General features: G+C 37.9%; 1 protein-coding gene across 2 annotated transcripts; it reads left to right on the forward strand.

Moving 5' to 3' along the window:
- The first annotated feature begins 531 nt into the window (after positions 1–531).
- Positions 532–11936, forward strand: JKAMP (JNK1/MAPK8 associated membrane protein). Of its 2 annotated transcripts, none has more exons than XM_083370323.1 (7): positions 532–756; positions 2771–2859; positions 3066–3220; positions 4499–4705; positions 8898–9079; positions 10156–10232; positions 10822–11936. In XM_083370323.1, the coding sequence occupies exons 1-7, from the start codon at positions 753–755 to the stop codon at positions 11038–11040; spliced, it is 933 nt and encodes a 310-aa protein (XP_083226449.1). In that variant the 5' UTR covers positions 532–752; the 3' UTR covers positions 11041–11936. The 2 variants fall into 2 exon arrangements, with proteins under 2 accessions (XP_083226449.1, XP_083226450.1); XM_083370324.1 differs by having other exon boundaries at positions 2777–2859.
- The last annotated feature ends 235 nt before the right edge of the window (positions 11937–12171 follow it).

Here is a 12171-nt window from a genome sequence, read left to right on the forward strand (position 1 = left end):
TATTAATCACATAAATGGGAAATCGTTTATAATATTATAATAAAAGATCTGACTGATATGACAACAAACATATGGCAACAAAAGCTACATCTTTCTTATATCCTCCCATAATTCCTAGCTGCTGGCATAGATTGTTGGGGAAGATAAATTAGTTAGATAGACTACACTTGAATAGATAGACTAGACCAGTGGTAGGCAATTTCGGCTCTTTTATGACTCATGGACTTCAACTCCCAGAATTCCTGAGCCAGCATGGCTGGCTCAGGAATTCTGGGAGTTGAAGTCCATGAGTCATAAAAGAGCCGAGGTTGCCTACCACTGGACTAGACTCAACTAGATAATCCGACTAGGCTAGACTAGTTTAAAAACTCTTTCAAATATTCTAACTTCACCAGACTACATTTTACAGATAAAGAAAAAATTGGCTGAGGTTGATTTTCCAGCTATTTCATATATTTAAGGGAGTGCGTCTTCATTATTTCTAGCTCTACGGGCAAAAAGAGCCGCATCTTGGCTCGGCATTTCCGTTCTCCAGGATTTAAGTTCCCTCCAGCGCAGGAAGTGAACATCGTCACACAACCTGGGAGGCGGAACACAAATAACAGCTTGTGGGTTCGGCTTCCCCACCTACTTTAAGGGCAAGCAGACAATTGAATCGGCAAGAAGTTTCGGCAGCTGATTGGCTGGATATTCGAGTGCTGTCAAAATCCCGAATCTTTGTCGTACTTCCGTCGCGGCCGGTCTGGAGTAAAATGGGTGAGTTTGAGTTGCGGAGACGGTCTCGCTCTGGTTATGGCCAGTATTAATGTCCCCTGTAGCCCGACAGGCCAGGCTTGAACGCCACTCACTTCCTCAGTTGAAAGAAGGCAGGGTTGGATCCCGAGCATCCTCCCAATATCCCTGGAGAAAGTCGCCTGACAGAAAAGGATCTCTGTCTCAAACTCTCTGTCTCAAATTTTGTCATTATTCCAGGGCTGCTTGTAGATTTTTTTTTCTTTTTTCTGATCTTTAGAATAGGATTCTATTATCAATCCGGTGTATACCCGAACATGTGAGTTTAGGGCAGGAGTCTTCAAACTTGGCCTTTTTATGACTTGTGGACTTCAACTCCCAGAATTCCTCAGCCAGTGTGCCTGGCTGAGGAGTTCTGGGAGTTGAAGTCCACAAGTCATAAAAGGGCCAAGTTTGAAGACCCCTGGTTTAGGGCAAGGTAATAAAATAAAAAAAACTGCATAAATTCTATCATGTTACTCCCTTTTTGCAACATCAAGCAAAATCTAGACAAAGGGTAAGAAATAATAAGCCAAAAAGGCTTATTAAGGAAATTAAGGAAAATAAATACTAATCTATGTCACAATGCTAGTCTATATTCGCAAACCATCCTTGCTTTCACTGCCTCCAGCACTGCTTCATGCATTCTTTTTTGTTCTTTAAACATCATATACTACCCACTGCTTTTTTGCAAAATTTGCACATCTTAAAAACTTCTCTATTCATTCTTTAATCCTTGATAAGCATTTCACCATGATAACAAATACATCTGCTTTTCTATTTTTTGCCATTCATTTACATGTATAATGTGCATGTATAATGTGCATTCATTTTTACATGTATAATGTGTATAATTTTAAGATCCATATATCTGTTTGGAAAGTGGCTCAAGATCCAAAACAAACAAACTCACTTGGAATTCCAGCAACAAAGTTTTATTTCAAAAGAAGCGTTTGCAAAGGCTTGGTGGACTGAAACACACACAGGAGTTCAGCCACACCTTACAGAGCTGTTTGACACATTTTTATATCCTATCCCCAACTCAGATTCCCCCTCCCCTATCTCACTCAACGCCCATTCCCTAATCATCCGATAAACTTTCCCGACCACCTAAAACCACTGTCCTTCCCATGTTCCTGGAAGCCCCTTTGTCCATATCCTATATTTCACCATCTAATTTTCTGTTTACCACAGTCCGTCTCCTATAGTTGTTTCGATATTTCCTCTTACAATTTGTAACTTCTGCTTTTCACATTTGTACTTGTCAATACTTAGATAAAATATTATTTCTGATCTTCAGTTGGCTTCTGCTTCAACCTTTAGACTCATTAGAAATTTCTGAATAATACTTTTGTTCCTTTCATATCTCATTGCACTGGCTCCCAGTAGATTTCTGGCTGAATTCAAGGCTGATTGTCACCATTCATGAGGCCAAGTTACATGTGACACTGTCTCTTTCAGATGGTTTCTGTCTATCCCATCAGACAGAGTAGAATGGGCATACTGCTGGTCCTATCAGTGAAGCAGTGTCATTTAATAGGCAATAGGAACTTTGCCTTCTTCGTTCTGTTGCTTGTCTTATGGAACAATCTTCCCCTGAGATACAGACAGACAGCCCCACCTCGATTTGCCTTCTGGAAGACTATGAAGACCTGGCTTTTTGCTTAGGAACTGAGATCGGGGTATTCATAGAAGTTTGGTGTTGGGTAATTGTGTTCTTTGAGCTTGTTGCATTCTAGCCAAAATCTACAAGTACTGTATTGTCCTTGTTAGCAGATAATGCAGCATATAGTACAGGATCAACCAAATATGTTAACTTAGTCTATGCTTTCTCTAATTTACTAAAATCATTACTGTATATGAAAGCCTTGCAATGACCAACACTATGAGTGCAATTTCTGTGGAGCTATCCAGTAATAATTATGGTATATGGAAAATTGCATAAAATCATGAGATTTTATAGATAACAGTCAAGAATTATACACTTTTTTTGTGTAAGTTGTAGATATTCAGCCAGACTGCCTTGGACTTTATTGTGGAAGAACAGTGGAAATTATAAATGGAACTGAAATTCATGGTGATTGTGGGGTAAGTTGTAATTTTGGCAATTTTTCTGAATATTTTAAACAAGGGTGTGTTGCATTTTATAACTGTTATTGGACATGACTAGGTAAAAGGTGCTGAATGTTTGCATGCACTGTTTTTATGTAAATAATCAAATAGGAAAACTAGACAAACATTTTAAATAAATTAAGTAAAGGCTTTATAAAATAGATTGTAATAAAACTTTCCAGGTATGTCCCAGAGGACAAAGAAGTGATGCCTATAAAATCTGCCGCGAATGTATGGGATCCCCAGAACGCTATGATTGGCTTTATCTTGGCTTTATGGCAATGCTACCTCTCATTCTGCATTGGTTCTTCATTGAATGGTATTCAGGGAAAAAGAGGTAAATATTTATTAAAATAAAATAAAGTTTTAGCTTAATAATATTTAACTTTAAAATACACTAACTTCTCATCTGAATATATAAAAAGTGTTATTTATAAAGAGATACATACATATCTGTACTGTTTGTCCTCTTGGATTTTAGCCTCTATTTAATTCTTGTTAATTTTAATCATTTTTACATTTATACTTTTACTATAATGTAAACTGCTCAGAGTTGATTAGACAGTGAGATGGGTAACATATAAATTAAATAATTAATAGATACATCCCACTATCTCCTGAAACATAAATTCAATATTGAAATACAAATATAAAGACATTTTTAGTTCAGCTCACCTGCTAGTTGCAGTTTTCTTGGCAACAGTGCTGAAGTAGTACTCTTGCACGAGTACTTCTGCAACAGTGCAGAAATAGTATTTATTGGCTTTTTCCAGATTTTTCTCAACTTTTCACTCTAGCCTACAATCCTGAGATTCCCTAATAGTTTCCCATCCAAATTCTAGCCTGGCCCAATTCAGCCTAGTTTCCAAGCCCAGACCAGGTGTCTCTTGTTCTGCCACCTGCTGGTACTATTATTTTAATGCATGAACTTACCCAAATCTATAGGTAGGCCTCGATTTATAACCAGTCGCTTAGTGACCGTTCAAAATTACAATGCACCTCTTTGGTGGTGCCTGTCACCCAATTGTGAAGATGTAATGGCTGCCCCCCCCCAAATCTGTTGGTGCTCAGCAACAAGCCCATATTTATAGCCATTTGCAATTTCCCATGGTCATGTGACCTTGTTTTACAATGGTTTGCTGAAAACAAGGGTTTATTTTCAGTTTAGACCGCAGCATTTGCTTAAACACTGCAAAAAAGGTTGTAAAATCGGGCTGGTCATGTGGGTGATGATTTACAACTGTTATTACTTATGGCTGTGATGTAATAACCTGTAGTTATTTTTATATGCATGTATTTATATGATGCAAGGTCACATTTGTTTATTTAAAACATTTACATAGCCACCAAACTTCTATCGATCTCTGGGCATTAGTGATTTTTTTAAAATATTGAGAGATTTTTCAAAAGTTAACTCAATCTCCAAAGTTCTCTACAATAAAACAAATAAATCTAGAAAGTTAAGGCACCCCCTTCAGATGGAGAATAAGCTCTTGGATTCTGCCTGCTGTCATATTGAAGGTTTTGCAACACTCCCTAAGAGTGATAAGAGAATTAATGTTTTATGGCACTCGGCTCTCTTATTTTGAGTACTTATTTTATCTTTTCTCGACAGTTCCAGTGCGCTTTTCCAGCACATCACTGCTTTAATTGAATGCAGCGTGGCAGCAATTGTTACCCTGCTTGTAAGTGACCCCATGGGCTCCCTGCACATCCGTTCATGCAAAGTGATGATGCTTTCTGACTGGTATACCATGCTTTACAATCCAAGCCCTGATTACGTTACCACCATTCACTGTACCCACGAAGCTGTCTATCCTCTGTGAGTGTATACTTATAACCTCCGGACTGATTTGATACTTTGAACAAAAGTCAAGACCTTTTCATTGTAACAGTCACGTAATTCAATTTTAATGGTCTATAGCAAAAGCAAGTTTTTTGGGGTTAAGTGTGGTTTATTTCTAAGTAAAATGGCATTGGTTTGTAAATTATTGTCACTAATATAGTTGATTTGCAGTGTAATAGCTGGTGGCCAGAGGAACAAATAGAAGGCTGTTTTTATTTTTAAAAACTGTAATTATGAGCAGTATACTACATATTTTTTGTTGTAGTACTTTTGTCTAGCAAAATTGGCACCCATCCTTGAGACTTCTCCCCCAATGGCTGTTGTATGGTGAGAGCTTTCTTTCCCTTACCCATGATCTGTTGTCTTTGCTGCCAGAGCTGGTTTTTTGGCAGCCTTGCCCCCTGAATTTTTGGACAGCTGTGGATGCACCCAAGAGGGGGAATCTTGAAGATTGCAACTCCTTGCAAGGGGGCAGCTGAAAAGTCAAGGGCCTCTTACACCTCTTCCTTTTTCATAAGCAGGCCAAGACGTTTTACTTTCTGAACTTTTGCTTTTTATTTTTAAATGTCAGTTGACTGACTGAAGGCTGATTTATTTCAACCACTGCTGGAGTCTTTCTATTTTTTTGTTTTGTTTTGTTTTGTTTTCCTTCAATTTATTTGACTGCTCTTATTAATTTCTGCCTTCTGGATTTATATTTATTAACTTGTAAAAACATTTTGATCAAATGGCCAGAAAATATCTTTCCTGTCTTTTTCACTGCCTCCCTGCTGCCTCCCTTCTTTGAGCCAACAACAGATGAGATTACAGAGACAAGGACGAGGCTGACACCCAAGGAGGAAAACAGACTCTGACTAACAAGATGCAATTCCTAGCTGATTTTTTTTTCCCAAAAGACTTGATGAACTTATAAACTGCACAGAACATGTTGAAAAACAGACATTACATTTTTTAAGCCTACAAGAAGAATTTATTTTTAAAGCAGCAGATTTGTTGGGAAGAAAAACAGATATGGAAATAATACAGATGGTGGAGAACATCGAGAATAAATGGGATTTTCCAGCTGTAAACTGGCCAGGAAGAAATACAGGGAGTGCAGAATTATTAGGCAAATGAGTATTTTGACCACATCATCCTCTTTATGCATGTTGTCTTACTCCAAGCTGTATAGGCTCGAAAGCCTACTACCAATTAAGCATATTAGGTGATGTGCATCTCTGTAATGAGAAGGGGTGTGGTCTAATGACATCAACACCCTGTATCAGGTGTGCATAATTATTAGGCAACTTCCTTTCCTTTGGCAAAATGGGTCAAAAGAAGGACTTGACAGGCTCAGAAAAGTCAAAAATAGTGAGATATCTTGCAGAGGGATGCAGCACTCTTAAAATTGCAAAGCTTCTGAAGCGTGATCATCGAACAATCAAGCGTTTCATTCAAAATAGTCAACAGGGTCGCAAGAAGCGTGTGGAGAAACCAAGGCGCAAAATAACTGCCCATGAACTGAGAAAAGTCAAGCGTGCAGCTGCCAAGATGCCACTTGCCACCAGTTTGGCCATATTTCAGAGCTGCAACATCACTGGAGTGCCCAAAAGCACAAGGTGTGCAATACTCAGAGACATGGCCAAGGTAAGAAAGGCTGAAAGACGACCACCACTGAACAAGACACACAAGCTGAAACGTCAAGACTGGGCCAAGAAATATCTCAAGACTGATTTTTCTAAGGTTTTATGGACTGATGAAATGAGAGTGAGTCTTGATGGGCCAGATGGATGGGCCCGTGGCTGGATTGGTAAAGGGCAGAGAGCTCCAGTCCGACTCAGACGCCAGCAAGGTGGAGGTGGAGTACTGGTTTGGGCTGGTATCATCAAAGATGAGCTTGTGGGGCCTTTTCGGCTTGAGGATGGAGTCAAGCTCAACTCCCAGTCCTACTGCCAGTTTCTGGAAGACACCTTCTTCAAGCAGTGGTACAGGAAGAAGTCTGCATCCTTCAAGAAAAACATGATTTTCATGCAGGACAATGCTCCATCACACGCGTCCAAGTACTCCACAGCGTGGCTGGCAAGAAAGGGTATAAAAGAAGGAAATCTAATGACATGGCCTCCTTGTTCACCTGATCTGAACCCCATTGAGAACCTGTGGTCCATCATCAAATGTGAGATTTACAAGGAGGGAAAACAGTACACCTCTCTGAACAGTGTCTGGGAGGCTGTGGTTGCTGCTGCACGCAATGTTGATGGTGAACAGATCAAAACACTGACAGAATCCATGGATGGCAGGCTTTTGAGTGTCCTTGCAAAGAAAGGTGGCTATATTGGTCACTGATTTGTTTTTGTTATGTTTTTGAATGTCAGAAATGTATATTTGTGAATGTTGAGATGTTATATTGGTTTCACTGGTAAAAATAAATAATTGAAATGGGTATATATTTGTTTTTTGTTAAGTTGCCTAATAATTATGCACAGTAATAGTCACCTGCACACACAGATATCCCCCTAAAATAGCTATAACTAAAAACAAACTAAAAACTACTTCCAAAAATATTCAGCTTTGATATTAATGAGTTTTTTGGGTTCATTGAGAACATGGTTGTTGTTCAATAATAAAATTAATCCTCAAAAATACAACTTGCCTAATAATTCTGCACTCCCTGTATAGGCTCAGAAGTTATAAAGCTAGCTCCATACACCTCTCGGAAGCTTAACATTGTGCTTTGATATAATAGCAGAGAACTCTCTGGGTCGACAAGTGGCAGTTTGATGGAGAATGGGAAACGGATTTAATGCACCTAATTGAGGGATGATTTTATTTGGATTTTTGAGGGAAGATACTGGACCTATTTAGTTCAATCAATCAGCAATTGAGAAGAGAGAGTATAAAGAAACAAACTTGGATATTTGATCCTGAACCAATTAAGGTTAATATTTAGGATAGTGATTGGTGGTAGATTTTCTACAAGTTGATTACAATAACAGCTTGTTAACAGAGGGTTTTGATGTCAATGCTGCAAACATTGACATGTTTTTGCACTGACAATATAAGAGGCAGCCTTTTGTTTAAACTACTTCGCTTTGAATCACAGAAGGGAGGGAAATGTCAAACGGCTATTTTGAGAAGATAAGAAATAGCCACGCCCAGAAAGGGAAGTGAAACTTCGTATGTAAAAGTAATTGGATAATGTGATTTATGACGTGTAAATAAGGATGGGAATTGTGTATGATATGCTGGGCTTAGGGGAGGAGATTTCAGATTCTGGCATCCATCCATGAGTGCCGATGCTGCATTTTATTATTAAGACTTTTTAGATAAAAAATGCCTGCATTTTGTTTGAACTGTCTCATTAATCGGAACCATGACATCTGAAACTTCAACTTTGTCTTTCTCTTATTAACAATTATTACTTTTCTATTGTTTTTTCTGTTAACTACTTTGTTATTCATATAGTTTACAGATGACAGACTTAACAGTTTTCAAGTAGATTTAGTAGTTTAACATTTTAATTATTTTTCTGCCTGTTTTGCAAGGGGTGGGAAATCAGCACTGCTGTACTATACCAATCAGCATTCAACTAGGGAGGATTTTATGCCTATATGTTTTTTTTGGGGGGGTGGGTTTCTAAGACACTTGGCTAATGTCTTTTTTGTTGTGTTTTGTTGTTTTTTTAAATATTTTGGTGTTTTGTATTTTAATCTTTTGATAAACTAAAAAAATTGGGAAAAATTGCCACCCATCCTCATCTGTTTAGGCTTGGCAGTTAAGGAATATGAATGAAGAGGGTTAAAAAACAAATAGGTTGGAATACAATAGAGATCCCTTCGTAGGAAACTTGACATCCTGTCTCATATATTGTCAGTGCAAAAACATGTCAATGTTTGCAGCATTGACACCCTTTCCCTTACAAGGGGACAAGAAGTGACCATATCAAGAATTCTGATCTCTTCTCTATGGATACAAACCTTCCTCTAGTATGAAAGCAGAATATTGATATAATGCTACAGGAAAGACCTAGAAAGCTCCTGAAAGAGAAGGAATGTGGTAGCAGGCTTTTAAGGCAAACTGGTTGTCTTCTTGCCACAATTTGAGAAGAAGTTGTCAGGGATTTTGTTATGCAACTGTTAGTTCTAGGAATTTTAGGTCACAATGTACTAATTTTGACAATCCTCTCTTTCAGCTACACCATTGTATTCATATACTACGCATTCTGTTTAGTGTTGATGATGATGCTTCGTCCACTGCTGGTAAAGAAGATTGCTTGTGGGCTGGGAAAGTCAGATAGATTTAAGAGCATTTATGCAGCTCTTTATTTCTTCCCAATTCTGACTGTGCTTCAGGCTGTTGGAGGTGGCTTGCTCTGTAAGTTGTTTTCTATTCCCTTTTGTATGAAACACACAGCCTAGGATGGAAGTGGCAGGATATAGCCTTGGTGGAGCAGTGGGCTAATGCCTCCTTAAGTAACACCAGCTGCCTGCAATTAGTGCAGGTTCGCATCCCACCAGGCTCAAGGTTGACTCAGCCTTCCATCCTTCCGAGGTAGGTAAAATGAGGACCCAGATTGTTGGGGGCAATAAGCTGACTTTGTAATAATGCCGCTTGGGGGTGTGTGTGAAAGCCCTAACAAGCAGGCATATACATAGAATGAAGGCTACTGCTAAGCTTGTAAGCCGCCCTGAGTCTTCGGAGAAGGGCGGGATATAAATGTAAAAAATAAAATAAATAAATAATAAATATAAACAACTTTTTAGGAAAAAAAATAGACTTGAGTTCACACAGGGTTTCTGCCACAACTTAAATCTAAACCAAATCTAAATCATGGAATGTTTACATATTTACCACAATGTGTAAACCGGGTAACACTTATAAAATGTATAGTAAATGTGAATGTAAATCTGTAACTGGTAGGTAGATTCTGAGTTTCACTGAATCCTAAAAACATGGAGACAGTTTTTACAGAGATTAGAACTTGTCTTCTTAAATCAAAGGATAAGAATGCAATGCATCACATGAGGACTGTTTGTATGTGTGCCTTGCTTAGACTATAACAGAATATAATGTTTGATATATTTTTACTAAGGGCAGTTTCACTAAATCTGGATTTCCTTTTCAATATAGTATTTTGAAGAGCCATGGTGGCGCAGTGGTTAGAATGCAGTACTGCAGGCTACTTCTGCTGACTGCCAGCTGCTTGCAGTTTGGCAGTTCGAATCTCACTGGCTCATGGTTGACTCAGCCTTCCATCCTTCCGAGGTCGGTAAAATGAGGACCCACATTGTTGGAGGCAATAGGTTGACTCTGTAAACCACTTAGAGAGAGGACTGTGAAGCGGTATATAAGTCTAAGTGCTATTGCTATTGAAAACTAATTGTTTGCCTATCTGTTCTACTTAACCAATATGATGTAAGTGTGTATAACATATTCCCTTTTCCTTCCAGACTATGCTTTCCCATATATCATCATTGTATTATCTCTTGTTACCCTGGTTGTCTATCTATCAGCTTCTGAAGTAGAGGTAAGTAAAGCACTGCAACTAGCAAAATTATTAATGGTCAATAGGCTGTGAAGTTCTGGGGGGGTGATTGGTTCAGTATCCTATAGGCACTATCTGAGAAGAAATGAATTATTGAATCTGCTGGAGCTATTGAACAGAAATTCTCTTTCTCTCCAGTTGTCAGGATTTTCATGAAGCTGCTGGATACCTTGCCTTGCCAGCATTGACTAGGAAAAAATCTGCTACTAGAGCAAACAGAAGCCTTTAAAATTCAATCAGTTTTCAAGAATGTAATCTCTTAGCCCGCTATGCTAAGTAAGATTGTGTATTCAGACACAATCTTCCATCAAAATTCCTAAATGAATAAAAGGTTAAAACGTTTTGCTGACTTTCCTCCTTTAGAGATTCTAGTTGATCAGTTTATATCCCTGTACCCTGGCTTTCTGCAGAATTGAGATGTTGCTTTGGGAGTATTGCTGAGATGCAGTTTGTTATCAGGATGAAAAAGATATTCCAAAACAATTCCTGAATCTCACATTCCATTTATACATATAAGTAGATTATTATAAAAATAGAAACTAATGGAAATATCTTATCTTCTATTTTCAAGACTTTTAAAGATCTGCTTGTCAGGAAGAAAAGGCTTATCGTTCTGTTTAGCCATTGGCTGTTGCATGCCTACGGAATTATCTCCATTTCCAAGCTGAGCAACATTTACCAGGACTTGCCTTTGCTGGCCTTGGTGCCTGCACCAGCTCTTTTTTATTTGCTAACTGCAAAATACACTGAGCCATCCAGGATATTATCTGAGGGAGCAAATGGACGTTAATTATAATTAATAACAGTCTGGGTAAGGAGCATATCCAAGATCCAGCCTTCTTGGATCCAGCTGTCCTTACCTTGGTTAGTTTGCTATGGATCAACTTTCAAATAAAGCTTTTCCTTTTTTGAGGCTCAAAAGTGGTCAACTCTGTACCAACTAGAAGGCAAATGTTCTAAACAATGTGTGGATACCCGGTGTGTGTAATGCCTTAAGAACCTTATCAGCTGTGGATTGATTTTAGCACTTAAGTCTAGGCTTTTCCTGTATATATGTTTTACATTTGTCTATTATGTATAAATAATTTGTACAGCATATTTGAAAACAGTATTATTTATTGATTTCACAGCACAGTATTTTCTCTTTGAATGTATATTCATAGAAGAATAAAAGATTTCAGTTTTCTAGCTTCAGTTTACAAGGTGTTGTAGTCTGTTTTGTCCTAGAGAAAAGAAATAGAACACTTTTTTCTGAACAAGCACTTATATGAGATAGAAATTATGTAGCAGCAGCATTTGTTCTGCATTAAAAACAAAATTTGTGAAACATTTCAGGTTTGGAAGTGTCAATGAAACATCCATCCCTCTTTTTATGACAAACACTTTGGCAGAATTTCCATTTAAAAAGGAACATTAGAATTCAGCTATGGATTGCAAACAAATGCCTGCCTTTTAGGTGATCTTTTTTTAAAGTTTTTCTTTTCTCCGGGCCGGGGGCTAGATAGCTTATGTGGTCCCCCTTTTAGTAGTGAATAACTAGATATGCCAGTTATGTTTTATATTATGTAGTGTGTTATTTTATTTGTAACAATGTATTTTTAATTTTGTGAAGCTGCTAAGAGTTCTGAATTTGGGCAGCCTATAAATCTGACAAATGAAAGAATAAATAAAGCATCTGTTTGAAAAGGCTGTTTCTTTAAAAGTTTATCATGGGTTGTAGGCTCCTTCATCTGAGACTCAGTCATCACATTCTTTTCACGTTTAAATCCACAAGCATTTTCACTCAGATATTTTTTTAAAGAAAAAAAACCTATTAAATATAATAAACAGGAAAGAGACTATTGTCTGCCACCACTAAATCAAACATTTTAAGATTGTTTTCAGCTATAAAAATGTTTTTAAAAAGATCAATAGATCTTGG

This window comes from Vipera ursinii (genome assembly GCF_947247035.1).
Source record: "Vipera ursinii genome assembly, chromosome: 1".
In the NCBI taxonomy this organism is placed as follows: domain Eukaryota; kingdom Metazoa; phylum Chordata; class Lepidosauria; order Squamata; family Viperidae; genus Vipera; species Vipera ursinii.

What these genes read in the sequence shown, in the direction of transcription:
- JKAMP (XM_083370323.1), top strand. An exon ending in TGGTATTCAGGGAAAAAGAG is followed by an intron (nt 3,221 to 4,498) that starts GTAAATATTTAT and finishes TTTTCTCGACAG; the next exon opens with TTCCAGTGCGCTTTTCCAGC. An exon ending in TATCAGCTTCTGAAGTAGAG is followed by an intron (nt 10,233 to 10,821) that starts GTAAGTAAAGCA and finishes TCTATTTTCAAG; the next exon opens with ACTTTTAAAGATCTGCTTGT.